At 40.9% G+C, this 23,097-nt stretch overlaps 1 protein-coding gene across 2 annotated transcripts in view; it reads right to left on the bottom strand.

The window, feature by feature from the left end:
* Positions 1–7,911, bottom strand: part of LOC118362683 (cysteine-rich motor neuron 1 protein) — a 127,924-nt gene extending 120,013 nt beyond the window's left edge. The window contains exon 1 of one of the 2 annotated variants that reach the window (XM_035743223.2): positions 6,940–7,911. In XM_035743223.2, the coding sequence (XP_035599116.1) occupies positions 6,940–7,240 (301 nt within the window). In that variant the 5' untranslated portion in view covers positions 7,241–7,911. The remainder of the gene's footprint in view (positions 1–6,939) is intronic. The other variant, XM_035743222.2, reaches the window with a different exon arrangement.
* Between the last annotated feature and the right edge of the window lie 15,186 nt (positions 7,912–23,097).

Consider the following 23,097-nt stretch of genomic DNA (forward strand, 5'->3'; position numbering starts at 1 on the left):
TGTTTGTGGCACTTAGCCCTCATAAGCTTCACAGTCGTTTTTGTATTGTTTCTTGTTTTGTTGGCATCATTCCAAAATAAAGGATCATGTACGCTCACCACGCTGAGCTTTGGTCTTCCTTCAACGACGGCCGTGACAAAACAAAAACAGTACTTGTGTGATGGTTGGGATGTAGGGCTGAGTTCCAAACTAACAAATATAAGTGTGCTTGCTTCAGTTCCTTAAAAACTTCTTAAGGATTCGCCCCTTTTTCTCAATTTTCGCCCTAAAGTGACATTCCCAAATCGAACTGCCTGTGGCTCAGGCCCTGAAGAAAGGATATGCATATTATTGGTACCATTTGAAAGGAAACACTTTGACATTTATGGAAATGTGAAAGGAATGTATTAGAATATAACATAATATATCTGGTAAAAGATAATACAAAGAAAAAAAAAACATTATTTTGTATTTTTTTGTACCATCATCTTTGAAATGCAAGAGAAAGACCATAATGTATTATTCCATCCCAGATGGAATTTAGATTTTGGCCACCAGATGGCATCAGTGTGTGTGAAACGTTTAAGACTGATCCAATGAACCATTGCATTTCTGTTCAAAATGTTGTATCAAGACTTTTCATGTTAAAAATTGTACACTCTCCTCAAACAATATCATGGTATTCTTTCACTGTAATAGCGACTGTAAATTGGACAGTGCAGTAAGATTAACAATCATTTAAGCTTTCTGCCAGTATCTGATATGTCTCTGTCCTGGAAAATGTTCTTGTTACTTACAACCTCATGCTAATCGCATAAGCCTATGTTAGCTCAACCGTCCTGTGGAAGGGACACTGATCCCAAAGAATATTTATTAATGGCACAGCTAGGAGACCTCAAAAAAGGACCTTGAGTCAAAAAAGTGGACTGAAATGATTTACTAACTTTGTGCACTTTGGAGAGGTGTGAAGCTAAAACAAGAAGCACCCACGCTGAGGTCTGTTCAACGCTGGTCCGACCAATCTGATTCCACGCTCCAAGACTGCTTCCATCACGTGGACTGGGATATGTTTCGTATTGCGTCAGACAACAACATTGATGAATACGCTGATTCGGTGAGCGAGTTCATTAGAACGTGCGTTGAAGATGTCGTTCCCATAGCAACGATTAAAACGTTCCCAAACCAGAAACCGTGGAGTGATGGCAGCATTCGAGTGAAACTGAAAGCGCGAACCACTACTTTTAATCAGGGCGAGGTGACCGGAAACATGACCGAATACAAACAGTGTAGCTATTCCATCTGCAAGGCAATCAAACAAGCTAAGCGTCAGTATAGAGACAAAGTAGAATCACAATTCAACGGCTCAGACACAAGAGGCATGTGGCAGGGTCTACAGTCAATCACGGATTACAAAAAGAAAACCAGCCCATTCACGGACCAGGATGCCTTGCTCCCAGGCAGACTAAATAACTTTTTTGCCCACTTTGAGGACAATTCAGTGCCACTGACACGGCCCCGCAACCAAAACATGCGGACTCTCCTTCACTGCAGCCGAGGTGAGTAAAACATTTAAACGTGTTAACTCTCGCAGGGCTGCAGGCCCAGACGGCATCCCCAGCCGCGTCCTCAGAGCATGCGCAGACCAGCTGGCTGGTGTGTTTACAGACATATTCAATCGATCCCTATCCCAGTCTGCTGTTCCCACATGCTTCAAGAGGGCCACCATTGTTCCTGTTCCCAAGAAAGCTAAGGTAACTGAGCTAAACGACTACCGCCCCGTAGCACTCACCTCCGTCATCATGAAGTGCTTTGAGAGACTAGTCAAGGACCATATCACCTCCACCCTACCTGACATCCCAGACCCACTCCAATTTGCTTACCGCCCAAATAGGTCCACAGACGATGCAATCTCAGGAGGCTGAAGAAATTCGGCTTGTCACCAAAAGCACTCACAAACTTCTACAGATGCACAATCGAGAACATCCTGTCGGGCTGTATCACCGCCTGGTACGGCAACTGCTCCGCCCACAACCTTAAGGCTCTCCAGAGGGTAGTGAGGTCTGCACAACGCATCACCGGGGGGGGGCAAACTACCTGCCCTCCAGGACATCTACACCACCCGATGTCACAGGAAGGCCATAAAGATCATCAAGGACAACAACCACACGAGCCACTGCCTGTTTACCCCGCTATCATCCAGAAGGTGAGGTCAGTACAGGTGCATCAAAGCTGGGACTGAGAGACTGAAAAACAGCTTCTATCTCAAGGCCATCAGACTGTTAAACAGCCACCACTAACATTGAGTGGCTGCTGCCAACACACTGACTCAACTCCAGCCACTTTAATAATGGGAATTGATGGGAATTGATGTCAAATATATCACTAGCCACTTTAAACAATGCTACTTAATATAATGTTTACTTACCCTACATTATTTATCTCATATGTATACGTATATACTGTACTCTATATCATCTACTGCATCTTCATGTAATATATGTATCACTAGCCACTTTGAACTATGCCACTTTGTTTACATACTCATCTCATATGTATATACTGTACTCGATACCATCTACTGCATCTTGCTTATGCCGCTCTGTACCATCACTCATTCATATATCTTTATGTACATATTCTTTATTCCTTTACACTTGTGTGTATAAGGTAGTAGTTTTGGAATTGTTAGCTAGATTACTCGTTGGTTATTACTGCATTGTGGGAACTAGAAGCACAAGCATTTCGCTACACTCACATTAACATCTGCTAACCATGTGTATGTGACAAATAACATTTTATTTGATTTGATTTGGCCACTTGGAGACTCCAGTTAGACCGCTTACTCACACCCTTGTCATTTTGTTGTCTTATGTTGCACCTACCCCACATTTCCCATGAATATTATTATGTTACTGAATGTATACAGATTATTTTCAGATTTCGTTATCGACAAATGCTGCCAAAAGTACAGTAAATGTCAAATGCACATAAAATCCACAGTGTAATGTTTGGATTCAGTCTTGTGTCAGGTGAACTGTTGTGTCCTCAGTTTTGCTCGGATAATTTCCCCATAATCTCCAAATTGTTCCCTTTCAATTGCTACCATGGTTATGCATATGCTTCTCATATTTCTTCTGTTATAAACATTTCATTTTGGCCCTATCCATATAGGTCACTTCCCACGAGTGTAAAGGGTTCATTTCATTTAAGTATTTAAGCGCTTTTCAGACATCCAGCAGAATATCGTAAAGTACCCGGCCGAGTACAAACTTGTCTCTCTAGTAAAAGCGGCTAGTGCCTTCACATACGAGGAGGACAGCCCACAGTCTATGCGACAGCCGCCGGTGAACATAGCAACGAAATAAACAAACTTTATCAAATTGCCAATAAATTAACGCTATAACAACATAAGCATGCATAAAAACATACTTACATGCAACAGAAAGTATTAATCCAAAAATGGGTTAGAAAACTATGATTCTAATTGTTAAATGTGACTGGTGTTAGCCAGCTAGCTAGTGGACAAGTTAGCTGGTCCTTCTGTATCACCACTCACGGGCTCCGGTTTTTTTTTTTGACAGTGATTGGTCAACAACAAATAATAGAGCAGAATCACAGATAATCTGTTATATTGACCAGATACTCTAAATCAAATCAAATCACATTTGATTGGTTACATACACATACTTATCAGATGTTTATTGCAGGTGTAGCAAAATGCTTGTGCTTAGGAGCTAAAAGCAGAGCTACGAAGTCTGTTGGCGCCATCTTTGAAAACAATGAAAAGAAATGTCTTTGAAAATAGAGGCCAGACGGGAGGAGGCAAGATCAGGTGGGACCATTCTAGCCAATGAGAGGGCAAATACGCATGTGAACAACAGTTGCCGGGATGTTTTGTGTCTTACTTCTATCAGTACACTCGTAACAACCTAATCATTGAGAAACTTCTATTCGGTCAAATGTGGTCCTTCTGTAGCTCAGTTGGTAGAGCATGGCGCTTGTAACGCCAGGGTAGTGGGTTCAATTCCCAGGACCACCCATACGTAGAATGTATGCACACATGACTGTAAGTCGCTTTGGATAAAAGCGTCTGCTAAATGGCATATATTATTATATTATATTAAATAAGTCACACATAGCAAATTATCCATTCAATTTATTTTTTTACCAAATTTGACACTCTCTCATTGACCTCCACACAAAACCTCCTTGCCAAAAAATCGCCACCTGCTGGAAAATACTAATTTTTGGCCCAGTTATCCCTCTCGCATTGCAGAATCCTATTTTCTCTGCCTCAGCTGAGCGTTTTCCACAAGCAGGAGCACAACTGACCACTCGGGCTGTCCGCCTAGATAGAATTTCGCCCCCCGCCTAGGCTTCACTGAAAATGAATGGGTAACCCCGTCCACGGCACAGTCTGTCAGCGCCTTTAGAATGAGACATACTGTAACAGATATCACATTGGCTTTAAAAGCATTCATTATATTAATCCGTTTTCCTCTCCACTGGGATTCTATCGGTGGAGACTGCTGAGGGGAGGACGGCCCATAATAATGGCTGGAATGGAGTCAATGGAATGGTATTAAACACATGTAAACCACGTCTTTGATGTGGTTGATACCACTCCATTGACTCCATTCCAGACATTATTATGAGCCCTCCTTCTCTCAGCAGCCTCCACTGGATTCAATGGCTTCGGTTCAAACTTCAGTTCAAACTCAATAAAGACACCCTCGTCCACTTACCCTCCTTATGCCCTTGGGGGAATCCCCATCCCCATCTCGGAGGGCGGTTCAAATGGTTAGCCAAGCAAGGGAAGTTTGCAAGGTAAGCCCCTCAGCCCTCGTTTTCAGTCGAATTTTGCGAGTGTACAATTATGTTCATTCCGGGCCTGAAACTCCACAGAATTCAATTCGCGATGATTGTTCATCCGCTAAGAAAAGTCAGCCAAAACTTAAAAACAACATCAATGGAGAAGTCAACATTACAAGTAAGTGTAAGTAAAAAATTTCCGGGCATGGGCGGTCCGTTTAAAAATCATTCTTTCCTTTGCCCTGCAAGTGTATACTCGTCAGACATCAGGATACATCATCAGAAGTGGCCACTTAATTTGATGTGTGTCTTTCAATTGTTTGGACTGCAGCCTTTAAATGTGGAAGGGACTGGGGATTGAAGCTTGAAGAAAATACAAAACAATTATTGAACTATTCTCCCATGTCAAAGGAATTTAATATTAAATCAAAAGCTGTCAGATTGTTTATTTCTGCAATGTTCAAGGACTCCAGCCCCTTCATCAACATTTCACTAGTGAAATTACTAAAAAAGGTAAATGTAGGCCAGGGATCATCAATTAGATTCAGCCGCAGGCCAATTCGTTATTGAGCGGTTGGTCCGTGGGCCGGAACACAATTTGAAATCATTTGTAGACTGCAAATTGACCGCAAGAAGCCTAAACAGATACAGTATAATGTTAGCATAAAACATAATGATTTCAAACCTTGCTTACATTCGTAGACAGATTTCTTAAATAAAAATCACTTGGAGCTGATTTATTGCTGTTTTTACAGTCTCTTATGTCCAACAATGAAACAAAAAATGTATTTTATTTCAAACTTGGGGTCTAAATAAAACCACCAACGGGCCAAATTCGGCCCGCGGGCCGTCAGTTGGGTAACCCTGATGTTGGCATTTTACCACGAATTCCGACATGGCCACAAAGGATAATATAGCAGAGTTTCTAAACCGAGGCGCGACATCGCAAGACTTCCGGGAAAGCTTGTGAAACAGACCAAACAGACCAGGCCGGGGATTGGGGTTTGAGATGTCAATAAGAGAAGTGAAAAGTTATTCCTTAGTTGTACATTTTCACGAAATCTAAAGAACAGCCTACATTCCAGTCAATGTCTTAAGTAGCTGAACATTTTATTACTCTAAACTCGTAAAAGTGACAAACTGTTAGGTTTTCATTTTCGTCTAAAACTACTTTATATCGAAGGAATTACTTTGATTTGACGGCCTGCACACGCGCAGTCAGGCGCGAGACAAACGTTACAAGCGATGACGTTTTTCTGCGCTTGAGCTTAGCTTGCCAACGTCGCCATGGCATTGCCGACAAGTGTGATCGGGGATTTCTATTGGATAATCAGTTTATTCCTATCTTCATATTGCCTACAAGTGTGATCGGGGATTACTATTGGATAATCAGTTTATTCCTATCTTCATACTGTACTGTCTTTGATAATAGGCGACACCTGTGATTCCAGGTATTAGCAGACAGTTAATGTCCTATTCGTTCGGGGCGATGTAAAATAAACGGCGCTGACGCGTAAATTGAGTTGCATAGCAGACATTCCATTGAAAAACCAACCAGCCTCAGCGGAAAGAGGGGCTGGCACTGCGTCCAAAAACAGCACGAAACCCGTTAGCATTACCCGAAAGAAATGGAAAACCGACATCCTGCAAACACATTAACCAGCTCGCTTGCTCAATCAGGCTCTTATTCCAAACCCCCACCACACCGCCAGACCAGCAGCATGGACAGACATGTTTATGCAGCTACAAGTTATGTAGCTCTACTTTGACTGTAGAAATGAAAACAGCGTGAAAGCCACATCATTCACTTTTGAAATAGGAATAACTTCATAGTATGTAGGCTACTGCTACACAATAATAATCGATTCATCATTATTATTAGCCAGTCTAACATTATTAGGCATATTGTATAATAGGTTAACTAGCAGCCTAATAGAGCAAACATTGCCTATTGCTATTATTTTCAACAAATTTTAATTACTTCCATATGATGCATTTTAGACTAGACTATACATGTGATTTTGATGTGATAGCCATGCATAGCCAAAGTGGAACATCTTTGTACAATGGACATGTGTTTTGTTTGAACTTTTATGCAGAGCATAAGCCGTATTCGTTATGGTGAAACAGTGTAAATAGAATACAAACCTTCACAGACTCCGACTTCATACTGCGTGATGGATCCACCATTCAGCGGCGGTCTGATCACGCACCGGAGCCCCCGGTCACAAGTCCCGTACAGACCGTAGACACCACCGCAGCTCTCGTTTTTCTGTTTGGCGCAGACGGAGCAGCAGCCGCAGATACCGAGCACCACGGCGCCAGAGCAATGCTTTGGCTCCTCGCATTTAGATTCATCACACGGCAGACATAAAAGAGCCCGGTTGCTCTTCCAAATCATGGATATTAAAATGCATCTCGTTATAAAGTACATCCTGGCAGAGGCCATGGGAGAAAAAATATATATATCCACAACCCGTCCGCGGACCCACAAATCACCAGTCCAGCGAGGTAGAAAATACCAGCTAAGCTATGCAATGCGAAGAACACCACAGTTCTTCTAAAAGGCTCAACGTTCCGGTAAACAGTCTAGATTTGTGCTGTATGTTGTTATACGTTCCGTTAGATAAACTTTTGTCCTGGTTCTTGTAAACCAGGAAAGAAAACGATCCGTTAAAATGCGCATGAAACGGCAATTACCCCACACTGTATATAGATAGAGTGCATGGTTTCTGTGTTCCGCGCTGTAGTCGTGAGTTTCAGTTTGTTTTAGAAATTGAAACTTTCTTCACTGTTCTTATGTATCATTGCCTCAGAGTCACTCCTTCTCGCTCTCAGAAAGCAAGGGAATTCTTCCTGTTCAGCTCGTCTGTAACTGCAACAGAACGGCTCTATCATATATGTTCCCTCGCGTAGAAGCGCAATCCTCTGGTCACCTTCCTATCCGAGATTCGCTTTACTAGCCTAACTGAAATAAACTGTTTCTTGCTATCGCATATTCAGTGTGTGTGTCTCTCTCTCTCTCTCTCTCTCTCTCTCTCATGTTTATCATCATCCAGTGCAACTCTCCGCCTGCTGCTGCGCCCCCTGTTCAATCAGACCCTCACGGTGACCTCATAACGGAACCACTCCCATCGTGCATTACTTTGCTCCATTGGATCGTTCATTCCAGATATGGAACGCAGAGCAAATGTTGGCACACAAAGCGCGCAGAGGGTCGTCACTAGTTACCACAGCCACAAACCACGCCTATATATATATATATATATATATATATATATATATATATATATATATATATATATATATATATATATATATATATATATATATATATATATATATATATATTACAATTAATCTTCTTAAAATCTGTCTTTACACCTAACACTAACCTTATACACTGATCTAAAACACACTGATAACTGTATGCCTAACCATAACCATAAGTCAATACCAAAACGCACATTTTTGTTTTCATGAATTACTACGATATAGTCTAGTACATTTTGACTTTGTAGCTTTGGCAACTAGTGACAACCCGCGCAGAGAGAGTCAGTGATACGCGGGCTGGGAATGTAGTTTAGATGCAGGGCAGGTGTAGAATGTATGGCCTCGGAAACACTGCAGTTTCCCCTGTAAATCAGTCTTGCTTCGCATGGGAGGAGAAGATGTTGGACCAAGAGAGACCGCATGGAAGAGAAGATTTTGGACCAGGAGAGACTAAATGGTGAACATATATCTGCGTATTAGGGCACTGTAACTATACATAACAAGTCGGCACTGACATCTAGTCTAAGTAGTGGACTAGCCTATAAACTATAGTCCGTTTTGGCAAGGCAATGACATGCTTATTACAACTATGTAATAATAGCTGTGCCTAGTCATTTCATATGTAGGCTCTATTCATAATGTAAGCTATTCATAATAACTAAATGTTTAACTTAACTAGGTTATAAGACATTATAAAAGGTTAGTAATACGTTTAGAACACAATGTTAACGATAACTGATATGCCAAACGCAAATATTCATCTTGAAATAAAGAACTAAATCTTGCTTATAGAGAACTAAATCTTGCTTGCATATTTATCCAAATATAGGCTATCCAATAGTTTTTCTATTCTCAACATTAATCAATGAAAAGGCACAGGTGTGTTAGATTCTATTATAAATGCCTATTGAGATGAATTGATAGGGTAATTGTAATAAAGTTTAGGGGATGTGGAAAATTAAAAAGTAAAGACTAATTAGCTATGGAGCCAGATCAGTGTATAGCAATGTCATTTTTATTAATAACATGGTTGATAGGCACAATTCACATTATAAAGGCTCAAAGTCATTATTCTGTTAAGGTCTAGGGTTGAGTTGGGTTGATTCCCCCGCACTTTAAATAGACATGGCAAGGTCACGTGTATGTGGTCGTTTATTGTTTAACCATTAGGCTTAGGATAATGATGGAATGATGAATGTCTTCTCTAATTATCATTATATACAAAATTAAGTAATTAGAACATGATTTGTTGGAAGACAAAAATCGTCAGATTCACTTTGGTCATTGTGTGGTAAAGAAGAAAGCATTTTGTGTTAGCCAGCCACTGTGCACGTTGACGTGTATTAGTATGAATCTTGTACTGGAGGCATCACTAAGCGATTTACACTTAATGGGCCAGCTGCAAAGTCAAAATTAGCTATGTCTCGTAAAAAGTGAGCTTTTAAGTCTAAATGTTAGAGTAGGGTTAGGCATAAAATTAGCAGTGGGGTTAAGGTTAGTGTTAAGGTTAGTTTTAAAAATGTGATTTTATGCCTTTGTGGCTGTGCCAGCAAGTGACTACCCTGCAGAGATGCCTCCAGTACACGAGTCATCCTAATAAATGCCAATCTGCTACCACTGACTGAATCGTCATTTCAGCTGAAATCTATCTGCATTGTGTTGTATAGGATCCAAATTGTGCTGTGCATGGAGTCAATACTAGGCCCCCAAACCTCGTTTGTCAGCATTATTGTCCTTTAGTTGCTTTGTCTAACACAATGATTTAGTTTGCAGTCAAGCTGAGGTGTTTTTAGCTGAACTATGCCACTGGGCACAGACGTCAATTCAACATCTATTCCATGTTGGTTCAACGTCATTTTGGGGAGATTGCTTTGTGTTAAAAAAGCATCTTTGAATTCACAACCAACAAAGCCAGAAGAACCCAACGTTTAAAGCCTGCACCATCAATGCTTGTAGTTTAAAAAACGTCTATCCCAGCCCCAAGGCCTTTTGAGGTCATACATTCCCAGACTACTTATCTACTGATCTTGTCTTGATCTGTTACCTGTGACTTGAGGGAAAAAGTGGTAGAATGGAGTCATTATGGAACCTTGGGGATTCAATTGTATTTGACCATGTATGAGCTGGACATCTATATCCCTGGTGGGCAGTCAGAGTGGACCTCAGCATTGATGGAGTGAAGGACCTTTTTTTTATGGATCAATAAACCACATTCTTTTTTTTGCTCGTTTTCAACCCTATTTCTTTCTTTCCTACCCTCCAAAAACTCTCAGATGTCCATGGTTCTGTGGATGGTTGGGCTGAAACCAAATCAAGAGATGACAGGCTTTCATTTCAGGAGACATTTCTAAGACCAATGTCCTCCAGCTTTATACGCTCTCCTTCCTTTTACCGGTCTGCATATCGCTCTCAGGATTTTTTTTTATGGTTATGATCAGGAGGACTGTATGTGTCTGATTCTCTTTCTATAGTTTGAAGAGATGTTGAATTTCATCCCTAGCTAGCTGCTACTTGGTCTTCCTTCACCAGTCGGCAGCGGGGCTGCATTTTTGGAAAGACAGAGAACACCTGATATTTAAGTCTGCCAACGAGGATCAGTCTACCCTGCTTTGGGACCGCACAAAATCCTGCTCTGTAGAAAAGAGACAAAAGAACTGTTGAGCCTGGCTGCGAGCAGAGCTGGCCAATAATCGCCACAGCTGAGGGCAAGGTATTTGGGGTCATTTGCTTGATGAAAGTATTATTCTGTATTGGTTCGAGAAAGTTAACAAAAACCAAAGACCATGTAACAAAAATTCAACACATTCAACATCTTTAATATAGAGAAGATGTGAAATGTAAGCACAATTGTTGAAGGTGTTGTGTATAATTGGGAGAAGAGGCGTCCAAAAGGCTGTGGAGAAAGCAAATTCATATTTAGTTATTTGGTGCCGAAACCTGGGAGCGAACACATCTTTAAACCACATATGAAATGACAGTCCACTTAGCTCTCCCCAACAAGGAAGTTTTAATGTTTCCGTGTTCTTTTGTAATCAGGTTATGTATTGTTAAAAACGAAATCCGCAGTAGGGGGAAACAGCGCCACTGGCCGCCCCACCTCCACTGTTATTGTTTTTGTTGCCAAGCTGAGGAGCATTGCGCAGCATGGTAAAAGAAATTGCAGTATAGATTGTGCTCTTCTAATTCGAGTCCAATTATGTCAGAGGGGAAAACAGTGTTTGTTGTTTGCAGTAACTTATTTGTTGTTGTAATATCACAAATAGATGTGGCTGTTTCGGCATTAAGGATTCCAGCTTTAAGCTGAGAACAAACAGTTATGACCGTATTGTTTGTTGTGGTTGTAACCAGGGAGAGTAGGCCTACCACAGGTGCCAATGCACCAGTCCCTATTGAATTACCTTCAAGCCGTGGTCTGTCATTTATGATTTAGAGTACTATAAAGGAAGTGTCCTCAGAATCAAGAATGGTCTGTCATTTAAAAGTACAATTTGTTACACTTACATTGTATTGATATAGTATGACAATATAAAATATATGACTTTGGAAGCGGATAGCTTATTTGACTCTATACTTACTGTTTTTTCAACTGTAGAGAAAGGTTGCCAGCCATTCAAGTTCATGACAATATGTGCAAAGGGTTAGGTTCAATGCAATTACAACTGCTGTCTATTTTGTAAAATAGATGTAACATCAGTTTATGGATGGGAAATGATTTACGTTGATGCTTGTTGTGTTCCTTTTTGTTTAAAGGACTTTAAGACATGTACCGTATACAGCAATTTCAGAAACATAATAGGACTCCAATATTGTATAGCTCATCTCAGAGGCGTTAATTATTATATATATTTTTGTAATAATAGCCACTTAGCAATTTTATGAAATTGGCTTTAGCGAGTCCAGATAGGTTCCTAATATCCCAACCACATACAATGCCTTCAGAAAGTATTCACACCCCTTGACTTTTTTGACATTTTGTTTTGTTACAGGCTGAACTTGAAACAAACTAAATGTAGATGTTTTTGTCACTGGCCCACTTACACATAATGTGAAAGTGGAATTATGTTTTTCGAAATGTTTACAGATTAATTCAAAAAAGAAAAGCTGAAATGTTTTGAGTCAATAAGAATTCAACCCCTTTGTTATGGAAAGCCAAAATAAGTTCAGGAGTACAAATGTGCTTAAACAAGTCCCATAATAAGTTGCATGTGCAATAATACTGTTTAACATGATTTTTGAATGACTATCTCATCTCTGTACCCCAAACATACAATTATCTGTAAGGTCCTTTAGTCGAGCAGTGAATTTGAAACACAGATTCAACCACAAAGACCAGGAAGGTTTTCCAATGCCTCTCAAAGGGCACCTACTGGTAGATGGGTAAAAAAAGCAGAAATTGAATTTCCCTTTAAGCATGGAGAAGATATCAATTACAATGTGGATGGTGTATCAAAACACGCAGCCTCTACAAAGACACAGGCATCCTTCCTAACTCAGTTGCCGGAGAGGAAGGAAACCGCTCAGGGATTTCACCATGAGGCTAATAGAGAGAAATAGCAATGCCGTCTTTTTGTAGGCACTAACTCCGCCATGGTTTGTTGGACAAATCCTATGGGGAAATGAATGGCGTTTCTGTAGGGATTTTGGATAAATGCAGAAAAAAAGTTGTGGTAAACGCAGGCTTAGGATATCTTCTATGTTTTGTTCTTTGAGATCATATTCATCAGCGAACGTCACTTTTTAATTTATTTTCAAGCATATACACAACCAGTCCAAAGTTTGGACACACCTACTCATTCAAGGGTTTTTCTTTATTTTTTAGTATTTCCTACATTATAGAATAATAGTGAAGAAATCAACACTATGAAATAACACATATGGAATCATGTAGTAACCAAAAAATGTTAAACAAATCAAAATATACTTTAGATTCTTCAAAGTAGCCACCCTTTGCCTTGATGACAGCTTTGAACACTCTTGGCATTCTCTCAACCAGCTTCACCTGGAATGCTTTTCCAACAGTCTTGAAGGAGTTCCCACATATGCTGAGCACTTGTTGGCTGCTTTTCCTTCACTCTGGTTTCCACCCATCCCAAACCATCTCAATTGGATTGAGGTCGGGTGATTGTCGAGGCCATGTCATCTGATGCAGGACTCCATCATTCTCCTTCTTGGAGCCCACTCTCCTTCAAATATCCCTTACACAGCCTGGATGTGTGTTGGGTCATTGTCCTGTTGGAAAAAAAATGATAATCCCACTAAGCGCAAACCAGATTGCATGGCATATTGTTGCAGAATGCTGTGATAGCCATGCTGGCTAAATGTGCCTTGAATTTTATTTTTTTTACTGACAGTGTCACCGGCAAAGCACCCCCACACCATCACACCTCCTCCTCAATGTGTCACTGTGGGAACCACACATGCGGAGATCATCCGTTTACCTACTCTGCGTCTCACAAAGACACGGCGGTTGGAACCAAAAATCTCAAATTTTGACTCATCAGACCAAAGGACAGATTTCCACTGATCTAATGTCCATTGCTTGTGTTTTTTTGCCCAAGCAAGTCTCTTCTTATTATTGGTGTCATTTAGTAGTGGTTTCTTTGCAGTCTCCTCTGAACAGTTGATGTTGACATGTGTCTGTTACTTGAATTCTGTGAAGCATTTATTTGGGCTGCAATTTCTGAGGCTGGTAACTCTAATGAACTTATCCTCTGCAGCAGAGGTAACTCTGGGTCTTCCTTTCCTGTGGCGGTCATGAGAGCCCGTTTCATCATAGTGCTTGATGGTTTTTTGCGACTCCACTTGAAGAAACTTTCAAAGTTCTTGAAATTTTCCACATTGACTGACCTTCATGTCTTAACAGACCTTTATGAATTATGGAGCCTTTATGTACTTTTTGTGCCCTTTTTAAAATACATACAGTACCAGTCAAAAATGTGGACACACCTACTCATTTAAGGGTTTTCTTAATTTCTACTATTTATTTCTACTATTTTCTACATTGTCGAATAATAGTAAAGACATCTAAACTATGAAATAACACATATGGAATCATGAAATAACCAAACAAGTATTAACAGGTGTGCCTTGTTAAAAGTTCATTTGTGGAATTTCTTTCCTTAATGCGTTTCAGCCAATCAGTTGTGTTGTGACAAGGTAGGGGTGGTATACAAAAGATAGCCCTATTTGGTAAAAGACCAAGTCCATATTATGGTAAGATAAATCTCAAATAAGTGAAGAGAAATGACAGTGCATCATTAGTTTAACTGACTGATATTATCTCATAGAACAAAACGTATAAGATCTCCTAAGCCTGTAACCTCAGACCTTATTTTTTTAGTTTATCCCAAAACCCTATTCTTTCCCCATTAACTTTCCACATAGGGATGGCTCAACGAACCAGAGGTAACTCATTTCCGGGTTTGAGGACATTTTAATATGGCAAGCTCTATGGCTGTGATAGGAGAAAACTGAGGATGAATCAACAACATCGTAGTTACTCCAAAATACTAACCTAATTGACAGAGTGAAAAGAAGGAAACCTGTACAGAATTAAAATATTCCAATACATGCATCCTGTTCGAAATAACGCACTGAAGTAAAACTGCAAAAAATGTGGCAAATAAATTAACTTTATATCCTGAATACAAAGAGTTATGTTTGGGGCAAAACCAACTCAACACATCACTGAGTACCACTCTTCATATTTTCAAGCACGGTGGTGGCTGCATCATGTTATGGGTATGCTTGTCATCGGCAAGGACTAGGGAGTTTTTTTTATGATAAAAATAAACGGAATAGAGCTAAGCACAGGCCAAATCCTATAGGAAAACCTGGTTCAGTCTGCTTTTCAACAGACACGGGGAGAGAAATTCACCTTTCAGAAGGACAATAACCTAAAATAAAAAATGGCTAAATATACACTGGAGTTGCTTACCAAGATGCCATTGGATGTTACTGAGTGGCCTAGTTACAGTTTTGACTTACATCAGCTTGAAAATCTTTGGCATGACATGGAAATGGCTGTCTAGCAATAATCGACAACCAACTTGACAGAGCTTGAAGAATTAAACTAATTATGTGAAAATATTGTACAATCCAGGTGTGCAAAGCTTACGTGAAAAAACTTACAGCTGTATTAGCTTTCAAAGGTGATTCTAATGTATTGACTCTGGAGGTTGAATACTTATATAATTAAGACAGGGCATTCGGAAGGTATTCAGACCCCTTCCCTTTTTCAAAAATGTTCCTCATCAATCTACACACAATACTCCATAATGACAAAGCGAAAACAGGTTTTTCAACATTTTTTGCAAATGTATTAAAAATGAAACAGAAATATGTCATTTACATAAGTATTCAGACCATTTTCTATGTGACTCGTAATTGAGCTCAGGTGCATCCTGTTTCCATTGATCATACTTGAGATGTTTCTACAACTTGATTGGAGTCCACCTGTGGTAAATTCAATTGATTGGACATGATTTGGAAAGACACACAAATCAAATCAAATTGTATTTGTCACATGCGCAGAATACAACAGGTGTCGACCTTACAGTGAAATGCTTACTTACAAGCCCTTCACCAACAATGCAGTTTTAAGAAAAATAAGAGTTAAGTAAAAAAAAAAAAGTAAAAATACAAGTAACAAATAATTCAACAGTAGCAGTAAAATAACAATAGTGAGGCTATATACAGGGTGCACCGGTACATAGTCAATGTGCGGGGGCACCGGTTAGTCGAGGTAATTGATGTAATATGTACATGTACTGTAGGTAGAGTACACACACCTGTCTATATAAGGTCCCACAGTTGACAGTGTGTCAGAGCAAAAACCAAGCCATGAATTCGAAGGAATTGTCCGTAGAGCTCAGAGACAGGATTGTGTCGAGGTACAGATCTGGGAAAGAGTACCAAAACATTTATGCAGCATTGAAGGTACCCAAGAACACAATGGCCTCCATCATTCTTAAAAGGAAGAAGTTTGGGCCCACCAATACTCTTCCTAGAGCTGGCCAAACTGAGCAATCGGGGGAGAAGGGCATTGGTCAGGGAGGTGACCAAGAACCCAATGGTCCCTCTGTGGCGATGAACCTTCCAGAAGGACAACCATCTCTGCAGCACTCCACCAATCTGGCCTTTATGGTAGAGTGGCCAGACAGAAGCCACTCCTCAGTAAAAGGCACATGACAGCCCACTTGGAGTTTGCCAAAATGCACTATGAGAAATACGATTATCTGGTCTGATGAAACCAAGATTGAACTCTTTGGCCTGAATGCCAAGTGTCATGTCTGGAGAAAACCTGGCATCATCCCTACGGTGAAGCATGGTGGTGGCAGCATCATGCTGTGGGGATGTTTTTCAGTGGCAGGGAATGGGAGACTAGTCAGGATCGAGGGAAAGATGAATGGAGCAAAGTACAGAGAGTTCCTTGATGAAAACATGCTTCAGAGCACTCAGGACCTCAGACTGGGGCGAAGGTTCACCCTCCAGCAGGACAACGACCCTAAGAACACAGACAAGACAACGCAGGAGTGGCTTTGGGACAAGTCTCTGAATGTTCATGAGTGGCCCAGCCAGAGCCCAGACTTGAAGCCGATCGAACAACTCTGGAGAGACCTGAAAATAGCTTGTAGCGTCATACCCAAGAAGACTCGAGGCTGTAATTGCTGCCAAAGGTGCTTCAAGTCAAAGGGGTCTGAATACTTTCCAAATACTTCCGAATGCATTTTTCATAAGTGTTTTACAAATGTTAGAATTGTTCTTCCATTTTTACAGTGCAGAGTATTTTGTGAAGATCATTGACACAAAAATGACATGTAAATCCATTTTAATCCCACTTTGTAACACATTAAAATGTGGAAAAAGTCAAGGGGTGTGAATACTTTCTGAAGTCACTGTAACTAGCTACCAAGAAGCCATTTCAGGCTTCAATCGGGTAAGTAGCTTGTCTAACTGGTCTTCCTGCTGGCAAGGTTAACTAAATGTACTGATAAAGACCCAGATGCAGACAGTGTCAAAGTAACCAAGTCTATTACTAAAACAGGGCAAAACGACAGGTCAAGGGCAGGCAGAGGTCAGTAATCCAGATCAGAGTCAAAAGGTACTGAACAGCAGGCAGTCTCTAGGTCAGGGCAGGCAGAGGTCAATAATCCATGGCGGCTTTACAAGGTGCACAACAGCAGGCAGGCTCAGTGTCAGGGCAGGCAAAATGTTAAAACTGGGAAAACTAGAAAACGGGAACTATGGAAAAAGACAGGTGCAAGGGGAAAAATGATGGTAGGCTTGACGGACAAAAAGAACTGGCAACAGACAAACAGAGAAGACAGGTATGAATACACTGGGGAAAATGGGTGACACTTGGAGGGGGGTGGAGACAACACATAGACAGGTGTTGACAGACCACCCCCAGCCATCCTCACATACTTTTTGCCCCCTCCCCTGAGATTGTTGGGGTGCATGACACCCTGGATCCTCTAATAGTTTGGTCCACTCAAGGATTTCAAAATTGTCATTTTTACTGAAATTGGGTTATTTCATTACATGCAGTACCAGTCAAAAGTTTGGACACACCTACTCATTCAAGGGTTTTTCTTTATTTTTACTATTTTGTACATTGTAGAATAATAGTGAAGACATCAAAACTATGAAATAACACATATGGAATCATGTAGTAACAAAAAAACAAATCAAAATATATTTTGTATTTGAGATTCTTCAAAGTAGCCACCCTGAGGTAGTCACCTGGAATGCATTTCAATTAACATGTGGCTCTTGTTAAAAGTTAAATTGTGGAATTTATTTTCTTCTTAATGCATTTGACCCTGTCAGTTGTGTTGTGACAAGGTACTGTAGGGGTGGTATACAGAAGATAGCCCTATTTGGTAAAAGACCAGGTCCATATTATGGCAAGAACAGCTCAAATAAGCAAAGAGAAACGACAGTCCATCATTACTTTAAGACATGAAGGTCATTTCAAGAACTTGAAAGAACTTGCAGTCGCAAAAACCATCAAGCGCTGTGATGAAACTGGCTCTCATGAGGACCGCGACAGGAAAGGAAGACCCAGAGTTACCTCTGCTACAGAGAATAAGTTCCTTAGAGTTACCAGCCTCAGAAATTGCAGCCCAAATAAATGAAAATTTAACAAAACATTAAACTTTTCTATATAACATAATATTTGTTAATATTCGGAGAACGTCAGAAAAGTGGAGAGAAATTAGAGATGTCACTGGGTGCACTTGCACACCAAATAATTTACCCATGTCCAAAATGGAACTAAAAAAGTATATACACACTGTACAGTCATACAGTATATTTGATTGGATTATGAGGTCATGTTATTATGTGACAGATTAAATCATTTTAAATGGTGGAAAAAGCTGTTTTCCACTGTGTCATTTGTACATGATGGCTTACCATAGAGAGGGTAGAGATAATATCATGGGGATACAGCTGTGATACAGAATATATTATGGGAGGATGTAGTTGACTATTGTTCAATATAAAATGTATACTGTGGGGAATGAGCCAGGAACTGTTTGCTCAGTTAGCACTCCAATCCCAGACACATTCAAATAAGCTCTGATAAGACTTACATTACGTGTGTATGATACATTATGCTGTTTACCTTGGCACTCGCTGCACTATTTGCCTGTTGCTCGTTCTCCAGTTACACCCAAAACAATAATCTCTAGATTAATGGTGCATATTAAATTAAATAACAAAACGCCTCAGAATATACATTTTATCCCCCCCCCGACAACAACAAAAAATGAATAATTCATGTTCTCACAATAAGATGTGGCGGGTTAAGATTCATGAGGAAATTTTATTCCTGATACACATAAGCTGTAAAATGTCAGCTTGGCGTTGGCTGGTGTTGGGCACGCTAGAGCTGTGATGACGGGGGCCATAGAGTCATGGGGAGTGGAGCACCTCTGCAGGCACCGACCGGGCTAGCTGCCCCATTAATCATCCACAGAGAGAGAGAGAGATGGAGAGAGCGAGTGGGGGAGAGAGAGAGAGGGAGAGATAGAGGGGGAACGAGAGAAAGGGGGAGAGAGGGGCAGAGACGAGACAGGGAAGGACAGGGAAGAGAGAGCGGGAGATGGGGGAGAGGCAGAGAGATGGAAACAGAGGGAAAGGGGGGAGAGAGAGAGAAAGGGGGAGGGATGGAGAGGATAGAGAGAAAGGGGGAGGGATGGAGAGGATAGAGAGAGAGCGAGAGGAGAGGAGAGAGATGGAAACAGAGGGAAAGGGGGGAGAGAGAGAGAAAGGGGGAGGGATGGAGAGGATAGAGAGAAAGGGGGAGGGATTGGAGAGGATAGAGAGAGAGGGAGAGGAGAGAGAGAGGGCATTAGTGAGAGGGTGAACGAGAAGGAGAGAGAGAGAGAGAGAGAGCGAGAGAGAGAGAGAGAGAGAGAGAGAGAGAGAGAGAGAGGGGACAAGCACCACTGAGAACACCACCACCACTATAGCACCATGTATTTATTTGAGAGCTCTAGCTACTGAAGGGGCCACATTCAAACATGTCACAGCTGGATGCTTGAACACTTTGTGTGACTAATTCTATTAAAATTGCAATATTTTGGGGTTTGTGGAAATTCAAACGCCATCCTTGGTGGCACATTGTTATTCTAGTGTTGTGTTTTACAAATGCATTCTCATAAATAAAACATTGAAACATTAACATTAAAACGAACTCAAACTAAAACAGCACTTCTTTTGTTGTCTAAAAGCAACAAATAGACTTGTCAGAATCATTAGCATTTTCACATTAAATGCAACGTCAAACCCCTTTCACTAGCGGCCTAATCCTGTGGTATTACATCATATTATTCCGACTATAAAAAAGGCAGCCATTATCATAAATTATGTTTTTTTGTCACTTGTTTTATTCATCCTTGTCTGCGTCTTTGTCTGGGTCTGAAATGGCACCCTACCTATCCCCTATAGTGGTCAAAAGTAGTGCACTAATGGTAATAGGGTGCTATTTGGGACATAACCCTTGCAATAGACAGACAAGAGTTAATGGTTATGAACGCCATCCTGTGGCTGATGCAGAGATGCCTGACTGATGTCAAAACGTCCATTCCTGAGGTTTCGCCTTTGCAAGGGTGAAAAACAAGCACATGGATCATGAGGCAAAGCCACGAGGACTCATTGCATGAAGTTACCCAAACTGTGTTGGAAAGAATTCCTCCATTAAACTTCAGCTATGAACAAATGGTTTTGTCTTGAAAGAGCAGAGGGAGAACAAGAGTTTGAAAAGCATTGTCCAACCATGAAGCATGCATAGTAACATATTGTTTTATTTACCGGACATTCCAAGTAATCATCCAAACATTCCAAGTATGACAAATATCTTCAATTGTATGGGCTTCAATTGTTAGAATGTTCACCAAAAAAAAAGTTTTTAATAACTGGTATTGATTGATGAAATAACTGAAGGATAACTGTGTCTGATGATATGCACAAACACAAAGCATATTTGCAGGCAGTGGAGCCCTCTATCTCTCTCTGTCTCATTCCCTCTATCCCCCCTCCCTCCCCACCGCTCTCTCCCTCTATCTCTCTCTGTCTCGTTCCCTCTATCCCCCCTCCCTCCCCACCGCTCTCTCCGTCTCTTTCTCTCTGTCTCGTTCCCTCTATACCTCCCCCCTCTTTCCCGAACAGTAATTTATTACGATGAACTGTCGTTTTTATTCTTTCGAGCAGGTCACTCGTTCCACATGGTCACCTGGTTACAACACAGCCTCACGGGTAGATAATGTACACTAAACATGAACCAAATCCACTATCCACTATTCACTAAGCACTATAAGTATGCAAGGGTTAACTCGTTGCATTTTTCTCTCTGTCTATTCTCTGTCTCCCCTTTTCTCTCTTTTTTCATGAGCACATGACGAAAGAATGCTGGGAATGCCAGTGAGCACGGCGCCAGCAGCCTTTACAGTAGCACCCGCCTGTGAGAACTGAGAGGCAGGAGGGGGGGAGGAAGGGGAGGGGAGAGTCCTGGAAGTCTGGGCTCTTTACTGTGTTTAGGGAAATTATAGCTTTTTTTTCCATATTAAGAAGTGCACATACGGAACCACCGCCCCATCCAGTACACTAATCCCCCTACTCGCAGTAGTAAGAGAGAGAGAGAGAGAGAGAGAGAAATTTGCCACAACCCGTTGTGCACTGGAGGAGGGTGTTTCAGTGTCTCTTTCAGCTCCTCTTGCTCAGTGTGACAGCCTGAATGTGAGGTGTTGTCTGGGGCCCTCATACAGTTCCACCCAGGAAAGAAAACCTCAGGGACACAACTTTCGAACACTATGATCAATAATTGTACAGTTGGTCCAATGCCAGCGTCTGAAGTTTTGAAAAGTTGATATGTTCTACTAATGGACTTCATTGAGGTTTTCTTTCTCCAAATGCCAGCTTATTAATCATACACAGAACACTATGCGGTCATTTATGCAGCTATTCATACCTTGATTGTAAATATGGATAGTGGTGAATGAACCATATAATTAGTATCAGTTATGCACACCCCTGGTTTGAGACAGGTCTGGCACAAAAACACATGCACGCACTCCAGCACACATATAGACACACACACAAACCCAGCCAAAGTCATTTGTTGAAATATATGGTAATAGCTGGTTTCTGAGCCCTGGGCAGGTTGTGGCACAGTTTGTGATGAACCTGACACAGAATAGAGGGACACACACACAAGAGACCATTTCATAAAAGCAAGAGCAAAGGCAGCCATTGTGTAGGAAGATAATTCATTTAGGATATACACCCCAATGAAACCTCTGGTGTAGTCTGCTGCTCCATTATAGACACAGACATGGGCTTCTTTTAAAAACTCAAACCCTTTATAAGGAAATTCAATTCAAGCCTTCTCCCTACAAAACTATGATTCAGATCTCAATTTCTCGTCATTATCCCAGCTTTTTTTAAACATGTCGTGTTGGAAATGTGTTTCCTTGAAAGGGGGTAATTTGCTACCTTCGCCTGGGCGATCGCACTGTCTAGCCTTTAAAGCACAAATGTTCTAAAGCTTGTAGATGTCTCTACCTGCTTCAGCTCTGAAGAATGTAAAAGGGTGAGATTTATCTAATCAGATGACCTGGTATGCCCTTATATAGGAACTTATCACAGCTCTCACATACTACAGTTCTGTAGGCCGACCTACATGTACAGTACTTTGAGCTGTTGTGTGTACATACATATGGTGTGTGTGTGTGTGTGTGTGTGTGTGTGTGTGTGTGTGTGTGTGTGTGTGTGTGTGTGTGTGTGTGTGTGTGTGTGTGTGTGTGTGTGTGTGTGTGTGTGTGTGTGTGTGTGTGTGTGTGTGTGTGTGTGTGTGTGTGTGTGTGTGTGTGTGAACCAGCAGGAGAGAAAGAGGTAATGTACTGTTTGTTTCCTGTCACTTTGATTTTATTTAGCACAATCACTGTGAGTCTGCTGATCTAATGATCTAACAAAAGAGTATGAGAAGATGCCTGAAATATCCGCCCTTACGTTTTTCCTTATTAGCTAATGACAGTTTGTTGTGGTATTTAATGTAATTTGAATGGAGTTGGTATTCCGCAAAATTTTAAACATTTAATTTCTTTACAATTTACGCTGAACCCTGCTGAGTTGCAGTATAAAATAAAATCAGCATCAGCTCCACAAAGTGAGCCTTTTAGATTGCAGAAGCTTTTAACACTTTTATTGCTACCATTAGAAAGCTAGCTCTCGTCAAATGATTGTCCTCACATATCAATTAGCCAGCCACTGCTGTTGAGCCCACTGCAGTCATTGTATTTCTCAGACCTTAATGCCCACTCATAGTATTATATTGGTCTTGGCTCACCAGATGAGCAGCCATAGAGATTTCATTAATTCATTACCATGGTTTTCATTAATTATGAACCACAGAGATGGAGACATTATCACTGGTCTGGCTGGAAGCACAATGTGATGAAGGGATTAACAAAGAAACACCCAGGGAGAGATTTTTTTTTATTTGGTCTGCGTACCATTGTGGCATCC

The sequence above is a fragment of the Oncorhynchus keta genome, chromosome 29 (assembly GCF_023373465.1).
Source record: "Oncorhynchus keta strain PuntledgeMale-10-30-2019 chromosome 29, Oket_V2, whole genome shotgun sequence".
NCBI classification, from domain to species: Eukaryota; Metazoa; Chordata; class Actinopteri; order Salmoniformes; family Salmonidae; genus Oncorhynchus; species Oncorhynchus keta.